Below are 24,430 nucleotides of genomic sequence, written 5' to 3' on the forward strand. Positions count from 1 at the left end.
CCCCCGTTCAGACTAGCTTCCCGCTCGCGGGGCTCCGCTTCCGGGTCAGGTCGGGAGTTCCGTCGGGGTCGCCGGTGAGCGGGGCCGGGGCCGCCGCCGCCGCCGCCCGGGCGAGGGGCGGGCCGGAACTGCGAGGGCCGCGGGGGGAGCGGCGGCATTGCGCGGCAGGGCGGCGAGAGGGCCGCGGGGAGGCGGCGGCGGCGGCGGCGGCCCCCGCTGAGGCCTGGTCTGGCCCGCCGCCGCCGCCGCTCGGCCGATGCGCCCGGAGCCATGGACAAGATCCTGGAGGGGCTGGTGAGCTCTTCGCACCCGCTGCCGCTGAAGCGGGTGATCGTGCGGCGCGTGGTGGAGTCGGCGGAGACGCCGCTGAGCCAGGCGCAGTGCCGCGCCATGTTTGCGCTCGGCACCCGGCTGGTGCTGCAGGGTCCCGACCCCTTCCAGCGGCAGGTGGGGCGGCAGGTGCTGGACGCCTACGGCCGCTTCCACCGCGCCGAGTTTGAGGCTTTCTTCAACCGCGGGCTTGTCCTCGGCCTCCTGCAGCGCGGCTACGGCGAGCTGAGCAACCGCGACCCCGCCATCCTCGACTACATCCAGGCGGGGCTGCGCCTCATCATGAGCTGCCCCTCGGTGCTGGAGCTCTTCGAGCTGCTGCAGGTGGAGGCGCTGCGCCTGGTGTGCGAGCGGCCGGCGCCGCCGCTCTGCGCCCGCCTCTGCCAGCTGCTGGGCGACTTCCCGCAGTGCCTGCCCCGCGGCAGGAAGCTCTCACTCGCCTTCTGCCAGCAGCTGGTGCGCAGCATCGCCCACTTCCAGAGCCAGGGCACCCGCGAGGCCGAGCTGCGCCTGTACGTGTCACAGGTGACCCAGGTCAGCGCGCTGCTCAGGAGCGTCTGGAAGGCCGAGCCCGACACGCTGCTGCCCTCCCTTCAGGAGCTCTTCGCTGTCATCTCCGCCGCGGGTGAGCGGGAGCGGCGCGGAGTAACGGGGGCGTAGGTTATTCAGAGAAGAGGAAAAGCCGTAGCGCATGCAGTGGGCGCTCTGCAGGCATCACCTGGTAACCACTGCTTTCTCACCCGCATACTCAAATGCAACTTTTTGACTGTCGAGAAAGCAAAGCCTTTTTATTTCCTGCCCACCCCCCAAAAGCTAGAGAATACTGTTTTTTTTTTTTAATTTATTTTGCTGCGGGGCAGGATTGTGTTTGTAAAAACTCCTGATACAGTGCTTTAAATCGTGTACCAAAACGAGGTTTTGGGTGCCCTATTAAGGAAGATGTAAAACTATCAATAGTAAAACACATATAAAAATCTCAAAGGCTCTTGCCAAGAAGTTGGTGTCAGACTCTTTGTGGTGCCCAGCAACATAACAAGGAGCAAAGGCCAAAAACTAAAACACAAATTTCACCTGAACACTGGGAAGAACTTGTTTAGATTGAGGGTGGTGGAGCACAGGAACAGGCTGCCCATGGAGGTCGTGTGCGTTGTTGTGTGTGTCCCTGTGTTACCTGCTCCAGGTGACCCTGCCTTGGCACAGGGGTGGGGCTCCATGGTCTCCAGAGGTGCCTCCCAACACAGTTGTGTGACTTGATGAAGAGCTACTTTTTCTTCTTGTTCCCTGGAACTGTTTAATAAATGGGATTTATAAATATGTATAAAACTTTAGGAAGCATCCAGTGCCTCAGTAATGGAAATGTGACTGTAAATAGGTCCCTTCTGACTTCTGAAATCTGTGAAGTACTATAATAATTCCCATTGCCAAGTGCCTTTGCTGTTGAGGCACCTGGGAAACTTGACATTGCATCTTGCCATAAGTGGAATGGTTAGCAGAGAGTTGTTGAGATAGGATGTGGAGAATACTACTACTAAATTCCTAGGCTTAATATGAAGTATAATACACAACTTATGGTGCTTTTTTTTAGAAAAATACAAAACCTTCTTCTCAATTCCAGTTAGGGTGAAGGAGGAAGCAGTTGGCAGATTGTCACTTTATTGCATGGGAATGAAATGAACTAATGGCATTTGTAATTGACTGCTCTCAATTAATTCATTAATATATTCTAATTTTGGTTTGGTTTGTGATAATAGAATGCCAGCTATAGGATAGATTTCTTGTCACTTGAAACTATGGTCAGGTTGCATGGTAGAGCAAGAACCTATCTCTTTTTCTGTGGGGTTTTCTTTTTAGTTCCTTACATTGTCATATTCAATTGTTACAGATACTTCATTTGAGCCTTCTGTTGCACTAGCAAGTCTTGTGCAGCACATACCATTGCAGATGATTACAGTACTCATCAGGAGCCTTACTACAGATCCTAACGTGAAAGATACCAGTATGACTCAAGCTCTGTGCAGGTAATGTATTAACTGTGAAGGGAGAGAAGAGTCTCTTCTTTAACTTGCTTTTCTCGGAGCTGTTACTGAAGTTTTATTAAAAAAAGCAACAAAACAAAAGTGTGAAGAAGAGGAACTTTTAAAATGGTATTCCAAGTCATGCTTTTTGGCATGTTAAAATATTTATATATGTATGTATATATCAAATATATATGATGCTGTGGCTGTTACTGGCATGGTTTCAGTTTAAGGTTGCTGCCTTCATTGCTTTTGTGGCTTTATTCTCCAGCCCTGATGGGGTGGATGAAGAGGGTTAAATAGAAACTGAAACACCTGTGTTCTTCTTAGATGACGTCTTAAGTGAGGCCTTCTGCTTCATGGAAGATGGTGTAAGTAGGAAACTCTGTAGGATTTACAGTCAAGCTGAGAAACAAGGCCTTGTTTTCAGAAGATGAACCTTTCTGCTTTTCCAAGAAGCAGGACAGCATACTCATGTGATGGTATTAACCATCATCTCCTGCTCAGAAGAAAGGAGCCAGTTCAAAATGAGTTTTACTGCTTAGCTATGAGGGATTTTTTCTGCTTAGATGTCTTAATGGGTTTTTTTTGGAAGGATTCACAGAGAACAGCTTCTATTACCCTTTTCACTCAAACCCTCATAGGTTTTTTGGGCGTTCTCTGAATGATAGAGAAATAGAAATTATGTAAAAGCAATTGCATATTATGTTTGTCACTGATCTAACCTTGAGTAAATGTGGTGTAGGTGAGTAGCAATGTAAACAGACTGGGATTCAGATTGCAATTGTCGCTAGTATCTTCAGATATGTGAACATTAGTGATGCAGAAAAATGACAGTGGTAGAAGGATGAAGACCTTGAAGTTGGTGGTTTTTTTTTAAATCCAATTGAAGAAGCTGTTACTGAGTACTGAAGGGTAGGAAAATGGGTAATGCAGTTAAACAGGGGACTATTAGAAATCTGTATTGCTTAAAAAATAATTTTTAAGAAGCCTTAAAATAAGAGTTCAGTGTCTGCAAGATTATTAAGTACATCCATTTGAGTGTACTCTAGTACTTAAGCATTCATGTAGTGTAGCACTTGAATATCTTGTTGGGCTTTCTCACACTGAAAACATTCCTTGTGTTGACAGTAAGTTGAGGAGCTGTATTTCAGTTGAAAACATAATGAAAAGAAGCAGCATTAGTAATACAATTTGGGGTAGGACATATTGTTTAGGCACTTAATTAGAATCTCCTTGACTGAAGAGATTTCAACCAAGCTGTGTTCCCAATCTAAAGGTCAGACCTGGGAAATTCAGGATTTGGTCATGCTGATAATTTGACAGTAATGTGCTGGTGATTAATTTTCAAGTTAGTGTAGATTTAACATTTATGTTGCATTGCTGCCTCAAGACAGTGTAATCATATAGCTGTAGCTTGAGAACACCTTCACTGTGTGCCTCTGCTTAGGGAAGCAATGCAGTACTGAGCTTTGGTTACACTAGGAGGTGTTATTATCAAATAAGTGCTTTTTTTTTTTTTTTTGGTACCAACCAGGTAATGGGTGAGGTTTTCCCTCTTGTTTTGGAAAGGGAAGGGTAATCTTACTTGCTTTGCTCATTCTTTGAGGTAATGCTCTCTCCTGAGAGCCTCTAGTTTTGTTCCATGGAACCTTGTTGGTTCCATGAAGCCTCATGCCAACACTGCATCCAGTTTCTTTTTCCACCTCTGGCAAGTCTTTGCTGTTATTACTCTCTTCTGGCCTGGTGAAGCAATTGTTCAGAGGTTAATGCAGCTGGAATGTCTGAGCACCAAATGACTATGCTGTCATCAGGCTTGCAGCATTCCCAGGAGGTGCAGAACTCCAGGCACAACAAGGTCTGACGAGAGTTAGCAGAGCTTTGCTGACTGTATATTAGAGACCTTGTTGCTCACTTCCTAAGCATAGCATCTGTGGCACTGCAGAGTCTTTCTGAGTTGAGCACAGAAGAGCAGAAGTTTATATTTAACAGACTCATAAGTTGAGTTTGTTCAGAGTGGGTGGTACATTAGACACAAGATCATGTTAGAATTTGGCTTGAGCTGTCTCATGAAACCTTACCTGAAGCATCAATGAGGAAAAGCAGAAAATGGTTCCATCTCACTGAGGATATATGGGTACTTTAAGATTCTACTTCAGAACTCTGTGAGGAAATGAACTGGCTGTACTCAGGATCCTGACTAGTATAATGCTTCTTTGCACTTCAACCAAAGTATCTTTGTTAAGAGAAACAAAATTTTGCTGAGAAAAGCTCCAGATATAACCAGGTGCTCTGTCCTATTGGAAAAAAATGTCAAATTCTGTAAAAGCCTTGTAAGTTATTGGGGGTGACAGGTAGTCAGAGGATCTTCTGTTGCTGTTTTGAGTTTTTTCCCCCTAATCTGAGGGACTCATGCCTGAGCTGCCAGATTCTTTGATGTGGTGAAGAAGATATTTTGTGGAAGAAGTTACTGTCTGAGATTGCACAAATAATTTTCTTTTCAAAGATGACAAAAATACTGTCCTTACTAGCCACATATGTGGGTAAAAAACCTAATGATTTTAGGGTGGTATGAAGAAGAAGGTCCTCCTGAGGCTTTTAAGGTTTTCTTAATCTAGTCAAACCCAAAAAAGCAATCCTCTGTTCATATTCATGATCATCATGGCCCATGCTAGTATCTGCCTAAAAATGTGCACTCATTGATTGCAACAGAGCAGTAAGCCAAGTGAATGCAACCACAATACTTGATCTTCACTTACCAGATGTAAAATGTGATGCTTTTTGGGACAGTCTCAAGCAGGTCTGTGGGTTCACTTCTGTCTCTTCTGGCTTTTGTTTCTGCTCTCAAAATCATCAACTCTCAGGTTAACAGTCAGGTGTTTTAGAGTAGTGGTTCTAATGTAGGACTCTACAGAATGCTTGTCTAAACAGTTAAGAAAGCAATATATTGCCATTAGGTTTAAGTTAGGTGTGCAGATGTTTCTGACTGCTGGAAAATACCAAGCCTACAAATCAAGGGGAAGATTTGAACATGATTGGTTTGTGAGTTGTGGGGTCTTTTTTTTAGCTTAAGGTTATTTCTTCACAGACAAAAACAGTTGGGGCCTGTGTTTTTGGTTCTCTATTTCAGAGGATATATGGAAAGGTTGCTCAGGATAAACATGTTTGAATTCAATATCTTGAGGAAATAAGAGCTTTGTGTAAATTCAGAGCACTGATTATGATGTTGCCATGGTTTTTTTCCCAATTTTTTTTATAGTAATATGGATGAAACTTGGTAAGATTTGTACTTCTGTGTTGTAAAGGCAGTTCTAAAGATCCGTTATTTTAGAGAAGCCTATGAACTTTGTAAGTGCAGATTCTAAGATATATACATAATAACTTGTCTCAATATCTGTCCGCTCTTGTGGTAGGAAGTTTTTTCTTCCACCTAGTGCTGCCAAATTAGTGCTGCCTCATCTTGTTTGGAGAAAGTAATCTTATGGACAATTAAAGAAAATTCAAAATATTACCAAGTAAAGTCTCAGAAGAACAAAGCCTAGATGTCATGTTTTAGCTGGCACTCGCTTAAAATATTGTCTGTGTCTTAGAATTGTTTCAGCTCATCTGCTTGTCTGCCTTAAGGATCAGGATAAACTAACTATTAATTTAAAATACCTCTGTTTTCTGTTCCTGATATTTCACTGTATTTTGTAGGGACAGGAGGTCGCTTGCCTTTTTTCTTAGTTCAAGTGAAATGATCCCTTTTGAGATGTATGCAGACCTCAGACTGCTCCATGTATTTAAAATGACTAGATTTTACTATTAATTTAGAGTGTTTGGATTGGCTCTTGGGAGTGTAGCTGTAAGTTGAAGAGCCTTCCTTAGTAGTCACTTTTGGTCTGCTTTGGAGTAAAAGGTGTTAGAGGGGAGGTTATCAGCTACAGGCACTTTTTCAGCAGTAAGTTTTTGCCATATGTTAGCTCAATGTCTATGACATCAGAGTGCATTTTCTAGACCAACAAGAAGCAATACAAAATATTGGCTTTTTTATGCTAAGGTATTTTTGGCGATGCATATTTACTTTAAATGTATTAAATAAATCATTATTCATTTCAGAGTTAAATTACTTGAGATATAATGAAAATTAATTAACCACTTGCCCAACATTGCTGCATTACTTATTGTGAGTCTTATTGTGTAAGCATGTTGCAAGCATCTTTTTTGTTGAGGTTCAAGTTAGTGGCATATAGGTTTTTTTATCTTTTTTGTTCTCCTATTGTCTTGCAGAATGATTGATTGGCTGTCCTGGCCTCTGGCTCAGCACGTGGAAACGTGGGTGATTGCACTGCTGAAAGGATTGGCTGCAGTCCAGAAATTTACCATCCTCATTGACGTCACCCTGCTTAAGATCGAATTGGTATGTTAGAAAAAAGCATTCAAAAAAGGGAGAGGGAAAGGAATTGCTACCAGCTATGCAATTGTGTAGCATCCTTTTTATTGTAACATACAGGGTCTTCTTATTCTGCTAATATGATGTATATGCATTTATAGCTGTCACTTCCATGTAATGATTTTGTCTGTTTCAAATGGCTGTGTGTTTGAAGATTTTTTTTGTGTTAACTGAACTTTTACTTTACAGATTCACTGAAATAAATGTGGGTTTTTTTAGGTCTTTAATCGACTTTGGTTTCCTCTAGTGAGGCCTGGTGCCCTTGCTGTCCTTTCCCACATGTTACTTAGTTTCCAGCATTCTCCAGAAGCTTTTCATTTGGTGAGTTACTAAATAATTGTTTTTGAGTGCTTTGAAATGCCACTACTGTGTAGTTTCTGAAATGGGTGTAAAGAGCAACAGAATTGATGTGCTTGGATTTTGTCTGTTGGAAGGTTGTAGAATCAGGTTCCTGTGGTTATAGGAAGGGTTTTCAATTCCAGATTCAGCCACTTCATCTGTAACTGGAAACAAGCATTGTCCTTCCTTGTATGTACCTATTTCTGGCAGGAGTGTCTGGGCATCACATTTTGACTGCATGCTTCTGCAAATCCATTTCCATGTGTGTGAAATTTGCTGATCAAGTTGGAGGGCAAGCAGGTTTTTGAAGCCAGCTGTTTTGGGAAAGCAGGTAACAGAGATCATCTGCTCTGTGTCACCTGGTCACCCTGAATGAGACCAAGAAGTACTTAACTTGGAGAAGGCTGTGCTGTCTGTGTCAATGTTCATCATCAAATTAAACCATTTTTCATGACCCCTTTTCAAAATGCATTCCATCAGTTAAGGCCATAGATGGGAGGGTCTGAGAGTGACTGTGTTAATACAGCAACGTGTTCCCACGCTTGGCATTAAGCTTAAAGTTTAGGAGAGCATCTGAGATTTAATAGTAACAGCCTGGCACATTGTCTCTTTACTGTTTCCAGGGCTCTGAAGGGGTATAAAGCCCTCTGTTTAATGTCAGAGTAATTTATGCCCGTTACGTTGGCTTTTACCCAGAGATCTCTGAAGTTCCTCCAGTGTCCTGATCTTGTCTTAGGATAGAAATTTGAGTTACAGTTAAAAGCTTTGAATATGTTCAAAACATAAATGTTTCATATATTTTTCTGTCTTGCTTTTCTTTTTTCCTGAGAGAGACAAAACATTAGAAAAAATGTAATATATCAGATAGCCTATTGTAGAAAGAGGAATTTGCTTTACCAAAGAAAATTTCTATTGGAGGCTGCATGCTGTCTTGCATAAATATCTCCCTTCAAGATTTCATGACCATTTTAAACAATTTTCTTCACTATGATTTATTTGTGCTACTACCATTTAATAATCTGTAATATAATATCTTCCTTCACTTTAAGTACTTGTTTACTTTTTTAATAACAAATGGCCTGATTATGAAAGTGTCAAATGCACATTTGATAAATAGAAATTAATTTCCTTGGAAATGCATCTGTGATTACATTCCATCTCCTTACACTTGAGCATCATTAGCATAAATTATTTTGGTATTTTTGTACCAGAAGCAGTCTTGTACTTAAAATGTATGATGTAGAACTTATGATCATCAAAAATCTACTGATATATAGAAGTGTAATGCAACCTCGAGCCAGAAGAGACAATTCTGTGTATTCAAAGTGTGACTTTCAGTATTATCCAGCCTGCAGAATTCTACTCTCTTTGGCAGAACTGAGAGCCTATCCTTTTTCTCTTCTTCCCATGTGCTTTGTCTGTTCAGAATTATCCTAACTCAGATCTACTTGATACCAAGCTCCATCTTGGAGCTCAGGAGTTCTTTCTCATTGCTGTGTACCACATTTATAAAGTGGAAGGTGAACTTTTTTCATTGCAATACCTTTCAGTATTGACTTGTGGTACAGTGAACTCTTCATCTTTGTCTTTTTATTTTTAAACAGTGAATATCTTGCTTACCTAAAGAGCAGGGTTTATTTATCAGAGATGTAAAAATATTTTTTATACCCAGAGAATAGCCAATATTTGAAAAAGTGACAAATCTCTATTTTGCTCCCAGACTTTTTTACTTTGTTGTTTTGAGCTATATCAGTTCTTGTAATTGGTATGCCTTCCTCAGATTCCTGTATTCTTATGATTCCCCTTCTGTGTTTTATGCCTTTAGCTTACAAATTGTTTGGTAGTAATTCATGATGAGAAATTATTCCATCAACTTCTTTCAAAGTTAATCAATCTTAATTGCTTGGGAACTCACAAAGGTGTCTGCTTTGAAGGTTCTACTTGATATCTTAAGGCTAATGTCTCACACATTTAAAAGTAGAGCTGTGCTGAAGAGGAGGAAGGAGAAGAAGTAAACATTTTTGATTCTAATCTGGCCAGTCCTGAATCTCTGAACTAAGTCTCAAATAGATTACTTTAGCTGTGGTCAACTTTCAGCTCCTAGTAAATGACATGGTTGTGGTTTATGGAGCTGAGCTGCCTCACTAGGTGGAGCTATGGGCCAGTTCCCTTCTTGTAGGAATAGCAGGAATGTATTCATTGGCTCGTGAGTTCAAGCATTAGATTCTGTTGAAGGAAAATTTAGAGCTTTGTTTTAAAAACCATATCTGTGAAATCAGAACAAGATACTAGACTGTTAGTGGTGGCACAAAAGCAAAATGTTTGCAGTTAATATCCTTAATAAGATGAGTACTTTTGGACACTTGACTGTTTAAAACCTTAGCATGCACATTTTTAAGTTCATGAAGTTCCTTTTAAAACCTCCGACGTGAGCTAAAGAGAGCGTTGAATAATTTATTGTGCTGCTTGAGAATTGTTATGTATGAAGAGTAATGTATGTTTTTCAAGTCATTGTTTCTTAACCACTTCTTATTTAATAACAAAAGATCTCCTGTCATTTGGCATGTATAAACCAATGAAGTTCAATTAAGTGTTTTGTAGAAGAAAAAAAAAGCAATAAGAAAATGCAGTTAACACCTTTTTGCTTGTTTCTTTGTTTTCCCATTTTTTAGATTGTCCCACATGTGGTCAGTTTGGTTCACTCCTTCAAAAGAGATGGCTTGCCTTCCAGTACAGCCTTTTTGATGCAGTTGACAGAGTTGATACACTGTATGATGTATCATTATTCAGGTTTTCCAGAGCTCTATGAACCCATTCTGGAAGCTATTAAGGTACATTAGGAATGTTAAGAACATGGAATGTTATTTTGTTTTCCCAGATGTGAGGCTTTAGTTCCACAGATCCAAATTCTTTAGCGCTTCCACATGGAGAAAAGAGCTAACCACATAATCTCATGTCAATCTTGTGTTTGAAATATAAAATAAGCATAAAGCTTTGAAGAAGAAGGCTGGGGGGAGGGAAGAGAACAAGGGCAGGCAGTCTGTATCTCCTAGGCTATCAGGGGCAGCAGCCAGACCTTGGAGGAGAACTGGGGAGCAGGGGGAGATAAAATACTGCTGCATGGCAAGACCTGTAGCAGAAACAAATAAATAAACCTATTAAGCCAGGTGTTAAATGTTAAGCTGAGTGTTAAATGTTTCTCTTGTAGGACATGCCCAAACCCACTGAAGAGAAGATTAAGTTGATCCTCAGTCAGAGTGCCTGGACTTCTCAATCCAGTTCTTTGCCATCTTGTTTATCTAGACTTTCTGGAAAATCTGAAACTGGGAAGACAGGCCTAATAAATCTAGGAAATACTTGCTACATGAACAGTGTTATTCAAGCACTTTTTATGGCTACGGAGTAAGTGCTTCTTAACAGCTTTTTTCATTGCACATAATTCTTGCAGTTACTGCATTCTTGATTTTCACAGAATAGTAACATGTCCTGGGGTCTCTCACCTTGCTAGAGCTGAGTGGGTTGTTTTGCACTCAGTTACTGGTTGCTTTGTTCAAGTTCAGCTCTGGAAACTGCAATTTTAGCCACTAAAAATCCTGATCCTTCCACCCAGTGTCAAAAGAGAAGTCCTTTTTCCCTCACTGTCCTTGCTCACTGCTGTATTGTAAAAAAATTTGGTGATACTTTTGTTATAATCTGGAAGGGTATTAAAAAAAGTCTGTCTGTATCCCATTCCTATACATTAAAATGTTTAAAGACATGGGTATTTTGCAGTGTTAATTCTTACCATACAGTAATTTTATATCTGCACTAGAGCAGAATTCCAGTATTGAAGGAAGTGTTAGGTGTTTTGCTTTCTTTCAATTTGAAGGAATTATCTGAGCTGGAATGATAACTGAATTGTTAGAAGTCTAGCTAGGAAACTCTTTCATTTGTCTCTCTCTTCCATTTCAGTTTCAGAAGACATGTTTTATCTCTGAATCTAAATGGCTGTAATTCCCTAATGAGAAAACTACAGCATCTTTTTGCATTTTTGGCCCATACCCAGGTATGTCAGTTTTTCATCTGTTTTTTTTAAGCTTAGATCTATGTACCAAAATTGAGAAACAAACATGATACCATGGGAATCCTCTTGAGTATTTCAAGTATAAATATTATATTTTTGTATGGGAATCAGTCTGCCTTCAAATGCTCAGATGGTGTGGATGGACTTAGGAAATACCCATTTCTCTAGGTGGAATATGTTGGTGTTTTGTTATTTCTATTAATAGGTAGTGATAGGTTTTCTTTGAGGAGCAAGAATGAAAAAATCCCAATAAGACCTCAGTTGATATACAAGCTGATTTTATTTATCTTTCTAGGGTAAACTGTGACCTTGTTCATTGATTTTTACATTAAATTTTATTCTAGTTCAAATTCTAATGTGATCATTATTAGCTGTTCAAAACACTTTGCTAGTGCTGGAAAGGCACAAGACACTTCTGTTCTCCTTGAATAATAGCAATTCACTTCTGGAGAGGATGAGGCTGGATCAGCTTCAAAATAAATGGGTCCTTATGAAGAAGTACTGGTGTTCTGAAGAAAGCAAACAGGTTTTTTAATTCACCAGCAAGAATGGTAGCTGCTATAATACCTGGCTTGTACTCACTACACATTAATATTTGCTGTCAGGATAAACTACTTGTATCTTTGTACTAGAGGTGATTGCTACAAAATTCATGGCTCTCCCTTGGTATGATTAAGTTGTTGAAATGTTTGTGTACCTTGTGTTTCATTCAGCTACTCGGTGATAATGTAGTCCATAGGTCAGCTGTTAATATTAAAATAATATAATCAACTTTTTAAGTTGATTATATTACAACTATGTAACCTTTTCTGTTCTCTCACTTGAACAGAGGGAGGCATATGCTCCTAGAATTTTCTTTGAAGCTTCCAGACCACCATGGTTCACTCCTAGATCCCAGCAGGATTGTTCAGAATATCTCAGGTTCCTGCTAGACAGGTACGGTTATGGCGCCATTGATGGGAATGAACCTATAGCCTTACCACGTAGTGTTGAGCTCTTGGGAGCAGTTGTGTAACAGTTCCAATGCATGAGTAGGGATCAGCAATTTCCAACCTCATTCCTGTCTTTCTCTGGTTTTCTGTATAGTCTACAAACTACTTTTCTTCATGGGTTTAGTCTGTAGTGAAATCTGGATGCCATATTGAATCCAGATAATTGAGAACATGTTATGGTGGTAACCAAGTGCCACTTTTATAAATCTAAACATGGGTGTTACGTTCAAGTCGTGGTCCTGTTGCTAAATGAATAGTAGTTGGTGGAAGCAGTTTAGTTGTGCTTCTGGAATTTCATGTTGGTGGAGACAGCTGTGTTTCATAGAAGGCATGCAAGTCACAAAGAGATGTACATGTCTTTATAACCAGTTAATTAAGCAAGCAAATTAGCTGTGGCAGAGATAAATCAGTAATACCTACGTTTATTAATAACACTCTTTATTTTTGGCTTGCTAAAGGGGGCTTAAGCAATATTACTTTTAGACACATTCTGCTCTTGGAGAAATTGATCTCAATAGTGAAAATTTTTTTTCCTCCGTGTTTTGGGTTTCTCTTTTGGTTTGGATTTTCTTGCTGCAGAACTTTATTGGCTGCAGAATTCTGACATTTTCTTTGGAAATAGTCTGGCCATAAAGCCATAGTTAGTTTTCCTCTTACCAAGTCTGACATACAGGCCCAGTCAACTTGGGAGCTGATTTATTAACACAATGTAATGGTAAATAATAAAAACATTGTTAGGTTTCTTTAATATTTGCCAATTCTTAAATATATCCATTGTGTTCTGTTATGTATAATGAGACCCACAATAAATGTATTTGTGCCACTCGTACTCTGGTTTGGAACTCTATGCTTCAGCTTCCTTATATAAAAAAAAAACCCACATTTTTTAGTGTAAGATACTTTAGCAACTTAACCATCTGTGGTTTTTAGCTGGAAAAAAATCTGAAATAGTGTGGCAGTATTTGGAATATAGCATGGTTACTTGGATTTATTTTTCTTTGTTTTCAGGTTGCATGAAGAAGAGAGAACTTTGAAAGCGTTGTCTTCAGTGAAGAGTTCTGAAAGTATTCTGACTGACAAGTCCCAGGCACAAGAAACTGCCCATAAAACATTTACTGAAGCACCTTGTATGGGAAGTGAAGAAAGAACTCTGATAGAGAAGATGTTTGGAGGAAAATTGAAGACTAACATATGCTGTTTGAACTGCAAAAGTATGTCTCAAAAGGAAGAAGCTTTCACAGATCTCTCTTTGGCTTTCTGTCCCCCAACTTCCCTAGAGAATGCTGACCCAAAATGCATAGAACATTCTGAAGTGAAAGATGACTACATGGTGCAAAGTAATACTTCAGCTACCAGTCCTGATGCAGAAACACCTCTCAGTAATTTGGAAGTAAATCGTGGATGTGACACAGTAATGAATGAAGGAACCATAGATTTTTCTAGTGAGCCAAGCTCTGAGAACACCACAATTTCTGAACTCAAAGTTGAAAATAATGGGGATATGTCTCAGAGTCTAGTAGGTAAAAATACCCTGTCAGTTACAGACTTACTCAATTATTTTCTGGCACCTGAAATCCTTAGTGGAGACAACAAATATTATTGTGAAAAGTGTGCCTCTTTACAGAATGCTGAAAAAACTATGCAAATCATTGAGGAACCTGAATACCTCATTCTCACTCTTTTGAGATTTTCCTATGATCCAAAATGTCACATAAGGCGCAAAATCTTGGACAATGTTTCTCTACCGCTTGTATTGGAACTGCCAGTGAAAAGAGCAACATCCCCTTTAGCTGTTGTTTCAGGAGGCTGGTCTGTTGGTGTGGAGATTTCTGACACTGGAGAAAACCTTGCTAAAAAACTGAAGCCCTCTGGTGCTGATGAAGTGACCTGCCCACAACTGGTGCCCTATGTGTTGAGCTCTGTGGTGGTGCATTCTGGGGTATCCTCTGAAAGTGGACATTACTATTCATATGCTAGAAATGTTACTGGATCAGGACCTTCAGGGCTCTGCCACCAGTCTACAGCTCTCTCTTTAGTTTCTCCTCAGGATAAGCTGTTTACAGAGGAGAGTCCTTGTACTGTTGTAGAGAATGAGCTGGACACTGAGATGCCAAGAGAATGGTTTCTGTTCAATGACAGCAGAGTGACATTTACCTCATTTCAGTCAGTCCAGAAAATCACCAGTAGATTTCCAAAGGACACTGCTTATGTTCTGTTTTACAAAAAGCAGAACAGCACCTGTGGCTTAAACACCAATCCAGCAAATGGCCTGTGGGTAAATGGAGACCCTCCTCTACAAAAAGACCTCATGGATGCTATTACAAAAGATAACAAACTGTACTTGCAGGTAAGATGGAAATTTTGTGTAAAGCGTGTCTCCTTAAGCCTGACAAGAGGCAGTCTACAGGAAAGAACACAGCAGCTTTTAAGTATTCTGCCATAAATCAGTAGTCGGGCTTCATCTTGGTGTTGCTGGCCAGGTTTTGTAGTAAGGTTGTCACTGTTAGATGGGAAATGTCAAGCAAAATGGCATAAACTCATTTCAGTTTAAAGTTTGAGTGGAGGTGCCTGTATAGGTCATTGAACCACTTGCCATTCCATATGGGAGAGGCCTCAAGCAGTTCAAACTTTCATTGCCTTGATGGAATTACAAGAGTGGCTTAACTTTACTTAAACACTTCTAAGTGGTGTTCTTACTAGTGCATTTTCATTAGTAGTGAAGTTTGACTTCTAAAACTGTGCTTACTCAGATGCTGGAACAACTGAAATGATGACCAGTTGTAGGTGACTGGGTTCCATTTTCCCTTTGCTGCCTATGCCATACTCTGTGGGACCAGTGCTTCCAGCAGCACTCTCCCTGTGTTCTGGGAACTTCTCCTAGCTGTGGCAGCCTTTTTGTTTGCTGTTAAAAGAAAACAGTGCTCTCCACACTTCAATACCTCTTTCTTAGAGCATTGCTGCCCTTTTTTTTATGTTCTAGGAGTAAAAGTATGTTTTACTGTGTGCTCTTTGATGGGTTAAGCTGTTTTTGTAAGGGCTCTAGACTAACTCAAATGAGATGAACTAGGTAAATTTAACTTTTTTGTAGTGTTTTATTTATCTCAGAGTTTTTGAGCGCCTGACCTTTTCTCATTTTAATTGAGGCTCATTACAAGTGCTTGGTTATTGTTTTTCTGAAATTATTACTAATACTGTGATTCACTGAATTAGATTATTCTAATTTTAAGATGCTGTATTTCACTGTTGGTTCAGAGTTCTAAATTAATTTTTCCAGCTAAGTTAAGAATATATTCTTCTGTCCTGAGAAAGCCTTTAATTTTCAGAAGATATGTGCAAAAAATTCTGTATCTTACTGCTTTTGTTTTGCTATTGGCTATCTGTTTACCACATGGTAAATGAACTTGTTTTCAGTATAAATAACTAAACCTGCAGTATGGGTTGCTCCCACTCTATTTAAAATCAATTTTAAAACCCTTACTGCAAATAAATGGAAAGCAAGGTGGGATGCTCTGCATATTCTGAGCCCAGAGAACTGTATTGACTATCAAGTTTCACTTACCTAATGTAGTACTTGTGGGGATAAAGAGAACAACCTGAAAATATTAAATGTTTTTAGAAATAAGGCTATTGCTTGTAAAAACGCCAGTGGTCTAAGGTAAACAGGTTGGTAGTGTAGTTTTTTTAGCTAAACAGGCTATTTAGGCAAGGTCTGCTATTTTAATCAAAATCTGTGGTTGATTTCTGGTACTACAAGTTTTTAGTATTTCCTTGTTATTCCTAGTAAGCATACATAGTTTTTGGTGTATCATAGAGTTGGCCAGACACTTAGGACTCCACATATTGCTGGCGATAGCATAATACTGTCTTCAGGAGTGTGGCTAGCACATCTGTGTAGACAGTGTCCTCCAAATATCTTAATTTTTAAAATGAGGATCCATTTCAGTCCTTAGTAGTGTACAATAGTTTCAAACTTAGGCTGTGTTTTTGACAAGGGCAAAATAATTCAAATTCACCAAGTCTGCTTTTAGCACCTGTGAAAGTATTTGGAGAAGACTTGAGTTTAGTGGTTTCATGGTAGTATAATACAGTCAGGGAGAATTGAAGGGTGACCCCTGTAGTTACTGGAAGCCTGTTCTAAAGTTGGCTCTCATTGCCTTTAGGGAGGTGTGTGGTGATGGAGTGTCATGTGAAAGCAGCAATCAGTCTGAGCCTTAGCGCTGGAATACTTTCAGGTTGTTGCCGCCAGGTCCACTGTCTTTAGCCTTCAAGAGCCAACATCTGCCTTCTCTCCCTCAATTTTTGCAGCTCTTGGCCAAGTTGAGGAAGGTGTACTAAAGATAGAGAATTGCTGCAGGGTTGATTGAACTAGTTGGCCAGAGACAAAATAGTGCATAATACGTCTAATGAAGGAAAAGCATGTGGCTCATCCCCTTCTTAGATGTCTTAAGAAGCCTCAGGAGCATTCAGCTGAAAAAGCAGCTGGCAGGCAGCAGAGCTTTTGTGCTCCTTCCACTTGTGCAGGTACATTTTCCAGCAATTGACTCTGCTTTTTATCAAGTGCTTGAGACTTGCAGAGGCTTGCTACATTATTACAGTTATCATAACCATAATTGAAAGCTGAAAGGCTGCAGTGAATAGAAACTAGATAGCTTGTCCATCCTTTGGCCTTTTATCTGAGTACATTGATATTCTATGCAGTTGATGGAGTGGAATGAGGGAGTGTCTTTAAAGTAACGAACATTGATATAAAGGTTTTATCTTTTGACTTTGCAACCAAGAAGAAGAGCATATGAAAATTGCTAGGATGAAAATTTATGTGAAATATATATCAAAACCTGTTTTGTTAACTTCTCACCAGCAGTCTCATTTTTAGTGACATCCCATGTTGCTATAATACCATTTTAGCATGAACTCAGATGGATTTAATTTTGTTTCGCTTATGCATGCTGACAATCAGTGAAGTTGTGCATCTTAGGTTGGCTGTGGATGATCAACTTGAAAGTTCAGCTTAGCTGTTCCCTAGAAATCAGTGATGCTGCTTTAAAAGCCATTTTGAAAGGGTGTGATATTGTAGGTTGGGGTTTTCTTTAATTGTCTTTGTTCTTTCATTTCAGGAGCAAGAGCTTAGTGCTCGAACACAAGCACTTCAAGCTGCCTCGGCCTCTTGCTCTTTCCGACCCAATGGATTTGATGACAACGATCCCCCGGGAAGCTGTGGGCCCACAGGTGGAGGAGGAGGGGGTGGGTTCAGCACTGTTGGCAGATTGGTCTTTTGACTGTGAAGACAACCTGGAGTACACTGGTTCCAAAGCAGCCTAGCACTGCTGAGGACAAATAAAATACCCAACTCTGGCAAAGTTGTATCAAGGCTTTGAGACTTGGTCCTTGTCCAAAAGCAAATACTAGTGGGTTTTTGGTTATGTTTTATTTGAAATAAATAAGCGCATAATGGAAAGAAACCTACCTCTTAAAAGTTCAGTTGCTTTCATATTAAGATATGCTTGCCCAAAAACCAGAAAATGAAGATTTTTTTGTTTAAGTAAATGCTAATGATGTTGCATTAAACTGAACAAAAATGTACTTATGTCAGTTTCTCTTGTCCTCATCCACTGAATGAAGAAAGTTCATTTTTTACGCTGATACTATTGCTTTATGTGGAAAGCCATTTTCAGATGGGCTAAACTGCATCTGTACTCTCTCACCCACTGCTTATTTTCAAATACAATACCTGTGTGGGTTTTCAGAGATGATGCAATTTGTAATGAAGGCAATAACTTAAATGTGACATGATACAGTACTTTCCAGGTTAAAAATTATTCAGTCCATTTCCAGTGTAAATGAAAAGAAAAAAAAAATACATATTTGCTAACTTGTTATCCAAAAAAAATGCATGTTGTGTAGGAGCACTGTTTTTAAATAGCAATTGTTAACTCAGTGGCATTTCTAAATTGTTTTAAGGATTTTAAAATTATTTCAGGGGATCTATCTGCTGAGTATTGGAAAGGAAGAGATTCTGTATGTGCCTTGCAGTACTGTAACTTAAACTCTCTGAGGCTGCAGAAGATGAGAAAATGTCTTAGTCTTTCTTTTTTTTTTGTCAGCATTAGAAATCAAGACATTTATAGAAAGCTTTTAGGTTTCCAGAAGTTAAAATCTGTTAGTTTGAAATGCACTAAGTATTGCCCTTTATTTTGATTTCAAAATATACACACCTCGTGATCTATAACTTTGATGGCCTGTACTGCTGAGAAAAAACTGGTCATAAAGATGGAGCTATGTTCATGAAATCACAGAAAATCTGCCTTTATTGGTCTTTGCTGAGGATCTTTGCTTATAAAAGTCTTTTGAAGCTTTGCCTTTGGCTTTTGCTGGTAGTGAGGACTTTGTGGTGAGTTCAGGGTGTTTTTTTTTTTTTTTTACTCTGCAGAAGCCCACAATTATTCTGCCTAAGGAGCACTGTTTGATTGCTCATTAGGCAAGCAGAGGCTGAGGATCCACTCCTTTGAATCTTGACAGAAATGGCAACTTTGATTTTGATGTGCAATGAGGATAACAGAAGTAAAGGACTTAGACTGTTGAACCCAGTGATTAATTCTTGAGTAATCTTAGAGTGAAGTGTAAATTATTTAGAGTATTTTTACAAAATTCTACACTGTTTTTGCTGTGTTTTTATATTCTATTAGGTGACAAAGTGTGTCCTTAAAAAGCATGCAGACCTGGCGGGTTTTAGCATAACTGTATAGAAATAAGGAAATTTCTTAAAAATGCTTTAAAAAAAGCATAAGATATGTTGAGAGAATTAAGTCTTGTTCATATGATATTAAATATATGAAGTTTAGTCTGAAAGGTAATTTAGCTTGCAAGTTATTTTTATATTATCACTAAAACGATGTGATTTACTATAGGTTTAGATGTTATACTCAAGAAAGCTAGAGCAGCTGACTTTGATATTTTATTTTTATTTTTAATACTTTCCAAGCTTTCTTGTACCAGTTTGTGATACCTTGGCTTTGGCCTACTCTTTTCATTGCTATCTCAGTGGTAGGTCTCTGAACCAGGGGTTCAGCCACAGAAACATGGAATGTTTTGAGACCAGCATGAGGAACATTCTCATTTCATTGCACTTGGATGAGGTTGTTTTTGAAAGTTCACTTTGCTTTGAAATTCTATAACTTGGTCTAAAAGGGTTTTGTGTTTCCTTTTAGGCTTCTCTGCCAGTTTGCTTTGGTTTGAAAATGTTTTATGAGACAGGTTAATTTGGCTTTTCTCCCAGACTGAGGACACATTCAAAAGCTGTCTACTCATTGCATTACCTTGGGAATATTTAGTCTCTGTATCTATTTACTGCTCATTTTAAACTACTAGTAAGTAGAAGCAGGGGCGAGTGGTTTTACTCTATATGAAATCATAATATTGTAAAGGTCAGTTTTGTTTTTATGTTCTCACAGTAAAAATACAAATTATGCAGCCTACCTAAAAATAATATGCAGTATGTCTTTTGTACACCTGTTGAACTCTATTTCATGAGTTCTTAGAAGGCTTTCTACACCCTTTTTGCCTATTCTGAATTAGGGGTTAAATATAGAAAATTTAAATGAGAATAATGCAAATCAGGTTGGATCTGCTTAGGTGCAAAATGATGGATGTCTGAAATTGAAAATAACTTCTTTCACCCTGTTGACTTGTGTCAATGCATTTGCTAGGGGTTTTAAAAGTAGGTTTTAAAATTCAGGATACCTTTTGTAAGTCTGCTTGCTGACATGACAGCTGTCCTAGGCTGGTGAGTCATAGATATCCAGCTTGGAAGGTTTCAGTAAACCTAGTGGAAGTGAAGAATTATTTCATGCTTTGAAATGTGCACCTTTATTATTGTTTACAGTTATGGTGTTGCATGCCGCTGTCTTCTGGACATGAGAGAAAAATGTAGATATGGTAGTTTGATTTCTGTTGCTTGTGAATGAATGCTGGATGGTTTATTTATTTACCTTTTGGCTCCATTCTTAATAAGTTTATTTAGTTGAATCAATAGAAAGATACAAAATGCATAAGACTGTTTCAGAAGCTTGAGGGTTTTTGTTGTTTACTTTCCTGAAAGAGACACAGTTGTACCACTCCAAGGTGCTATGTCTTAAAATCATATTTGCTTCTACCAGGACAGACTGTGATTTGGTCTTTGTTTTAATGGTCACTGGAGTTGTATTAACTTTCTTTTGTGCTGGTAATTTTTTACAGTTTTTAATGTGGAGCATCACAGTGGATTACTGTGAGCAGTCTCCCCTGTAACAAGTGATTGCATTGTCTATGAGCCCATTTATCCAGGATGAGAAGCTTCTTTGAATAACTGAACCAATCGTACTTTCTGGCAAGATTTTTTCTTTTTTTTATTTCTTTTCTGTGTTCCTTTCTTTGGAAAGTTCAATATTTTATCTTCTCTATGCTCTGGAAGTTTAATTTGGGTAAGCCTTAATTTCTTTTTTTTAATCTGTAGCAATAAGTTTGTTCATTGAGTCAGAACGCTTTTTTGTACAAGTGACAGGCAAAGGGCAAAAGCTCTGGGAGATGAGAGTGTTCAAACAAAATCAAGTGGGTATAAACTTTCTGTAAATAAAATTTAGATTAGAAACCAAGTTCCTAATTCTGGAACAGCCTTCTGGGAAGAGCCTTGCTTTGAAGGAAGAGCAAACTATGTGTATCAAAGAAATTAAATGCAAAGTGGTGTCTGAATAGTAGGGCAACTAGACCTGATAAACCAGAGGTCCCTTCCAGTCCCTTCCTAGAGTTTTGCTCTTTTGTTGTGTTTCCTGTCTTGCCTCATAACCAGTTTTGTTTTTAAGGCCTAAGTATTTGAGGGTAAATAAATAGAATATTAAAAGGTGACATGAAAAAAGTTAACTGCTGAATTTGGGGTGGTGTTGGTCTCTGATATAGGGGAATGAAGCATAAAAATTACTAAGTCATGGCAAGTGGAAGCTTGGAGGAGTTGTGATCTAAAGAAATGTGCTCAGTTTCTAACACAAGGGTGATTTCCCTGGGCAACAACCTGCAATGTAATGAGTGGTAGCACTTGGTATCTTCAGTAGGCTGCAATTAAAAGGAAATTATTGGACACTTTCAAATGGTGAGCCAATGATCTATGGTGTAAATGAGATTGGAATAGACAATCTTGAAGGCTTTAATGTTCTGTGCAGCCAGTCATCATAGGTCTACCTAAATCTGAATTGAGAGCTATGGGTAGTATGTTGTTAAATCCCAGTGGTGTGGGGGCACATGTGACAGAGAACCGCGAATTGGGTGGTGCTGGCTGGGTTGTGCCTGGCACAAGCTCTGCCTGTGGGTTGTAGTGTAGCACTGCCTCAGCACCCAGGCTTTTGTGTTACAGTGCACACACACAATTCACTGAGGATCTGCTTTTGCTTGTATTGAAGCATCCAAATCAAAGGCACAACAACCAAAACTACCCAGACTGAAACAAGGATTGATGTTTTTTAATACAATATGCACCCTCCTTATTTAAAATGGAATATCTTCTTAATGTGCAAGATTCTAGATAGGAATGTGGATTCAGCATACACATTTCTTGTTCTCCTGTTATTTTTTCCGGTGCAGGCAGTATTTTTAGGAATCAGGTGTAAAAGTGCTTAAATAGACATGTCAAAAGAGACAACACAGGAAAGAGGGACAGCAGGTGGTGAAGGAAAAGAGCTGGTACTGAACTGAAATGGGACAAATGCTGATAGGACAGCATGGCTCTATTCTAATTTAAAAGTTGCACATGTTTTAATTTCACTGCTGTAACTTTATTCCACCAAAGGCTACTTTGTCAATTATGTCTTGTGTTATCTGAGCCTGATCCCTCAGAAGTTTCTACTGTATCATAATATCCATTTATATTTTGAAGAAGAAATATCTCAGTAGGCATATGCAAAATATGCTGCTGAGGAGCATATTTCAGGTTGACATTAAAAAAATGAATTCAGCAACAGGATATGTGACTGTGCAAGCAGCTGTAGAATCATACAGCATCCTCAAGGCCAGTGGTCTCCAAGCTTTCTGATTGCACATCCACATCACTAAAAACTCTTAAGTGTGCACCCACTATGTATATTTTTTAATTTATAAATAATATATGTACTACTATACTAATTTATTATGTACATACACAGGAGTAGAAATTGAAAAACTATGAGAGAAAAGTGAAATAAAGACTATTTTTAAATTATTTAAAATTTCATTTGTTAATTTTGCAAAATATACTTACTTCTTGCACCCAAATGAATTGTCTTGGGTTGCATGCACCTCACTTTGGAGACCACTTTAAGGTAGTCTTGGAAAGAGTTTTAACTTGATGGGAACATGCATCAAAACTGACCAGTTTATAATCACAGTTTCTTTTACTCTGTGAATATAGAACATTGTCCTTAACTTTGTGCTGCATTGTCACAGACAAGTTTTATGAAAAAATTCCTTTCCTTAGGATTTTTTTCTCCTGAGAAGCTGAGAGGCCTCAGGAATAAAATGTAAACAATGATGATCTGCTGCTGTGGAATGTAATAGGTGCATCTTTGATTGATCTCATGTGGTTGTTTCTAATGAATGGCCAATCACAGTCAGCTGGCTCTCTGAGAGTCACGAGCTTTTGTTATCATTCCATTCTTTTTCCTTTCTTTGCTAGCCTTGGGATGAAATCCTTTCTTCTATTCTTTCAGTATAGTTTTAGTATATAGTTTTCTTTTAATATAATATATATCATAAAATAATAAATCAGCCTTCAGAAACATGGACCCAGATTCTCATCTCTTCCGGGGAGATGAGAAACTGGGTCCATGTTTCTGACTGGGGCTGCCTGCAAACTCCCACACTGCATGACTCTGTTTTGGATCTCTGTTTATTCAGAGTTCTTCCAAAATTTGGTCCAAGGCCTGTGTACTGTTTTGCTGTTTGTTTTCCTAGAGTGTGCATTAAATGACAAAACAGGAGGTGTCAGCCTTAAGTGGTTTGCAGAAATGCAAAGCCTTTCCAGTTTGGAGAGGAGGGCATATCCCTTGTCAAACACAGGGATGTGTTAGTACTTGGCTTTAAAGATCACTACCATTTTTCAACTGACTTGCCCTTTCTCAAATGTTCACTAAAGAATTGCCATATTTAGTGCTCAGCCTCCCAGAAGAAAGTAATTAATTTTCTTGCTGTATCTTTCCTGGTGTTTATTTTACTGAACTACAGTTGAAACCATATTTGCAGTATGCCTGTGCTTGAATCTTGTAAACTGGCATAAATTTTTAATAGTATTTCATATCAGTTTTTTAAAATTGATGGGCAGAAATGACTTGTACATGTGTTGGGCTGCATAAGGAAGTCAAAATATACATCTCAAAAAGTGTCTCAAAGTATGTAAGTTTTCATGTGTTTGACTGGAGAGGCAAGATAGATGTTCTAGTAAAATATAACAGTGGTGATTTGGGGTTTTTTACTTTTTAATATTTTACCTGTAAATCTCAGCTTGAAGGATCTCACACAAAAGCATGGAGAATAAGTCATCTGAGAACTCTTGGTGGTCCAGCTGTGTCTGGAGAATGAAGTAGCTGGATTTGCTGTGTGTTTACAATGCAGTGATTTCATCTGAGTGTTTCATCTGAATTGTCTTCCCAATTGGTGATACTTCAATCTTCAAAGAAGAGGAAATTACTTCAATTTGTTGAAATAATTAAGGACATCACAGTTGGTTAAAATGCAGCCTTTGTCACTGAACTTGGAAGTTACGGCACAGAAACATTCAGGCCTCCTGTAAATAAAGACATGATTCTCAAAAGGTGTTTTCAACTCTTCTATATTTTTCCTCAAGCTTCCCCAGACTAAAAGTTGAAAGGAAGCTTTTGGGTTTGGTTGTTTTTCTTGACTACAGGAATACCTAAGAAACTCCAACAATTAACAGGCCAGTTAATAATCTGTGAAGTACTGCTGGGTGCTGAACTGTGTGAAAGGGAAGGGCAAGGTTTGGGTTGCCCTTAGAATATGTAGTTTGAAGTTGTCTCCTTGAGTTGGCTGCCCACAGCTCCCTCTGGCATTAGAAACAGCTGCCTTTATGTGGTCTCCAGATTAAGTTTGGTACTGCCTGTGAGGAGAAAATCGTGGGAACTTCCCCTTCATCCAAGTCCTATTCAGGCTAATTGAAGAATTATTCTTGACCTGAACTGTTTCAATTTTCCTTTGATTAAGTAACTTGAATCTGCTGACTGCCAAGGGAATAGACAGATCAAGCTTT

At 39.1% G+C, this 24,430-nt stretch overlaps 1 protein-coding gene across 1 annotated transcript; it reads left to right on the plus strand.

The window, feature by feature from the left end:
• The first annotated feature begins 37 nt into the window (after positions 1-37).
• USP38 (ubiquitin specific peptidase 38) lies at positions 38-23,977 on the plus strand. The gene is made up of 10 exons (XM_071452490.1): positions 38-955; positions 2,213-2,348; positions 6,615-6,744; positions 6,997-7,098; positions 9,789-9,947; positions 10,325-10,518; positions 11,068-11,161; positions 12,009-12,115; positions 13,180-14,518; positions 17,286-23,977. Exons 1-10 carry the CDS (start codon positions 271-273, stop codon positions 17,445-17,447), a joined length of 3,108 nt encoding a protein of 1,035 aa, XP_071308591.1. The 5' UTR covers positions 38-270; the 3' UTR covers positions 17,448-23,977.
• Positions 23,978-24,430: the final 453 nt, after the last annotated feature.

This window comes from Agelaius tricolor, unplaced genomic scaffold (genome assembly GCF_023055355.1).
Source record: "Agelaius tricolor isolate 1412-34295 unplaced genomic scaffold, bAgeTri1.0.p SCAF_34, whole genome shotgun sequence".
NCBI lineage: Eukaryota > Metazoa > Chordata > Aves > Passeriformes > Icteridae > Agelaius > Agelaius tricolor.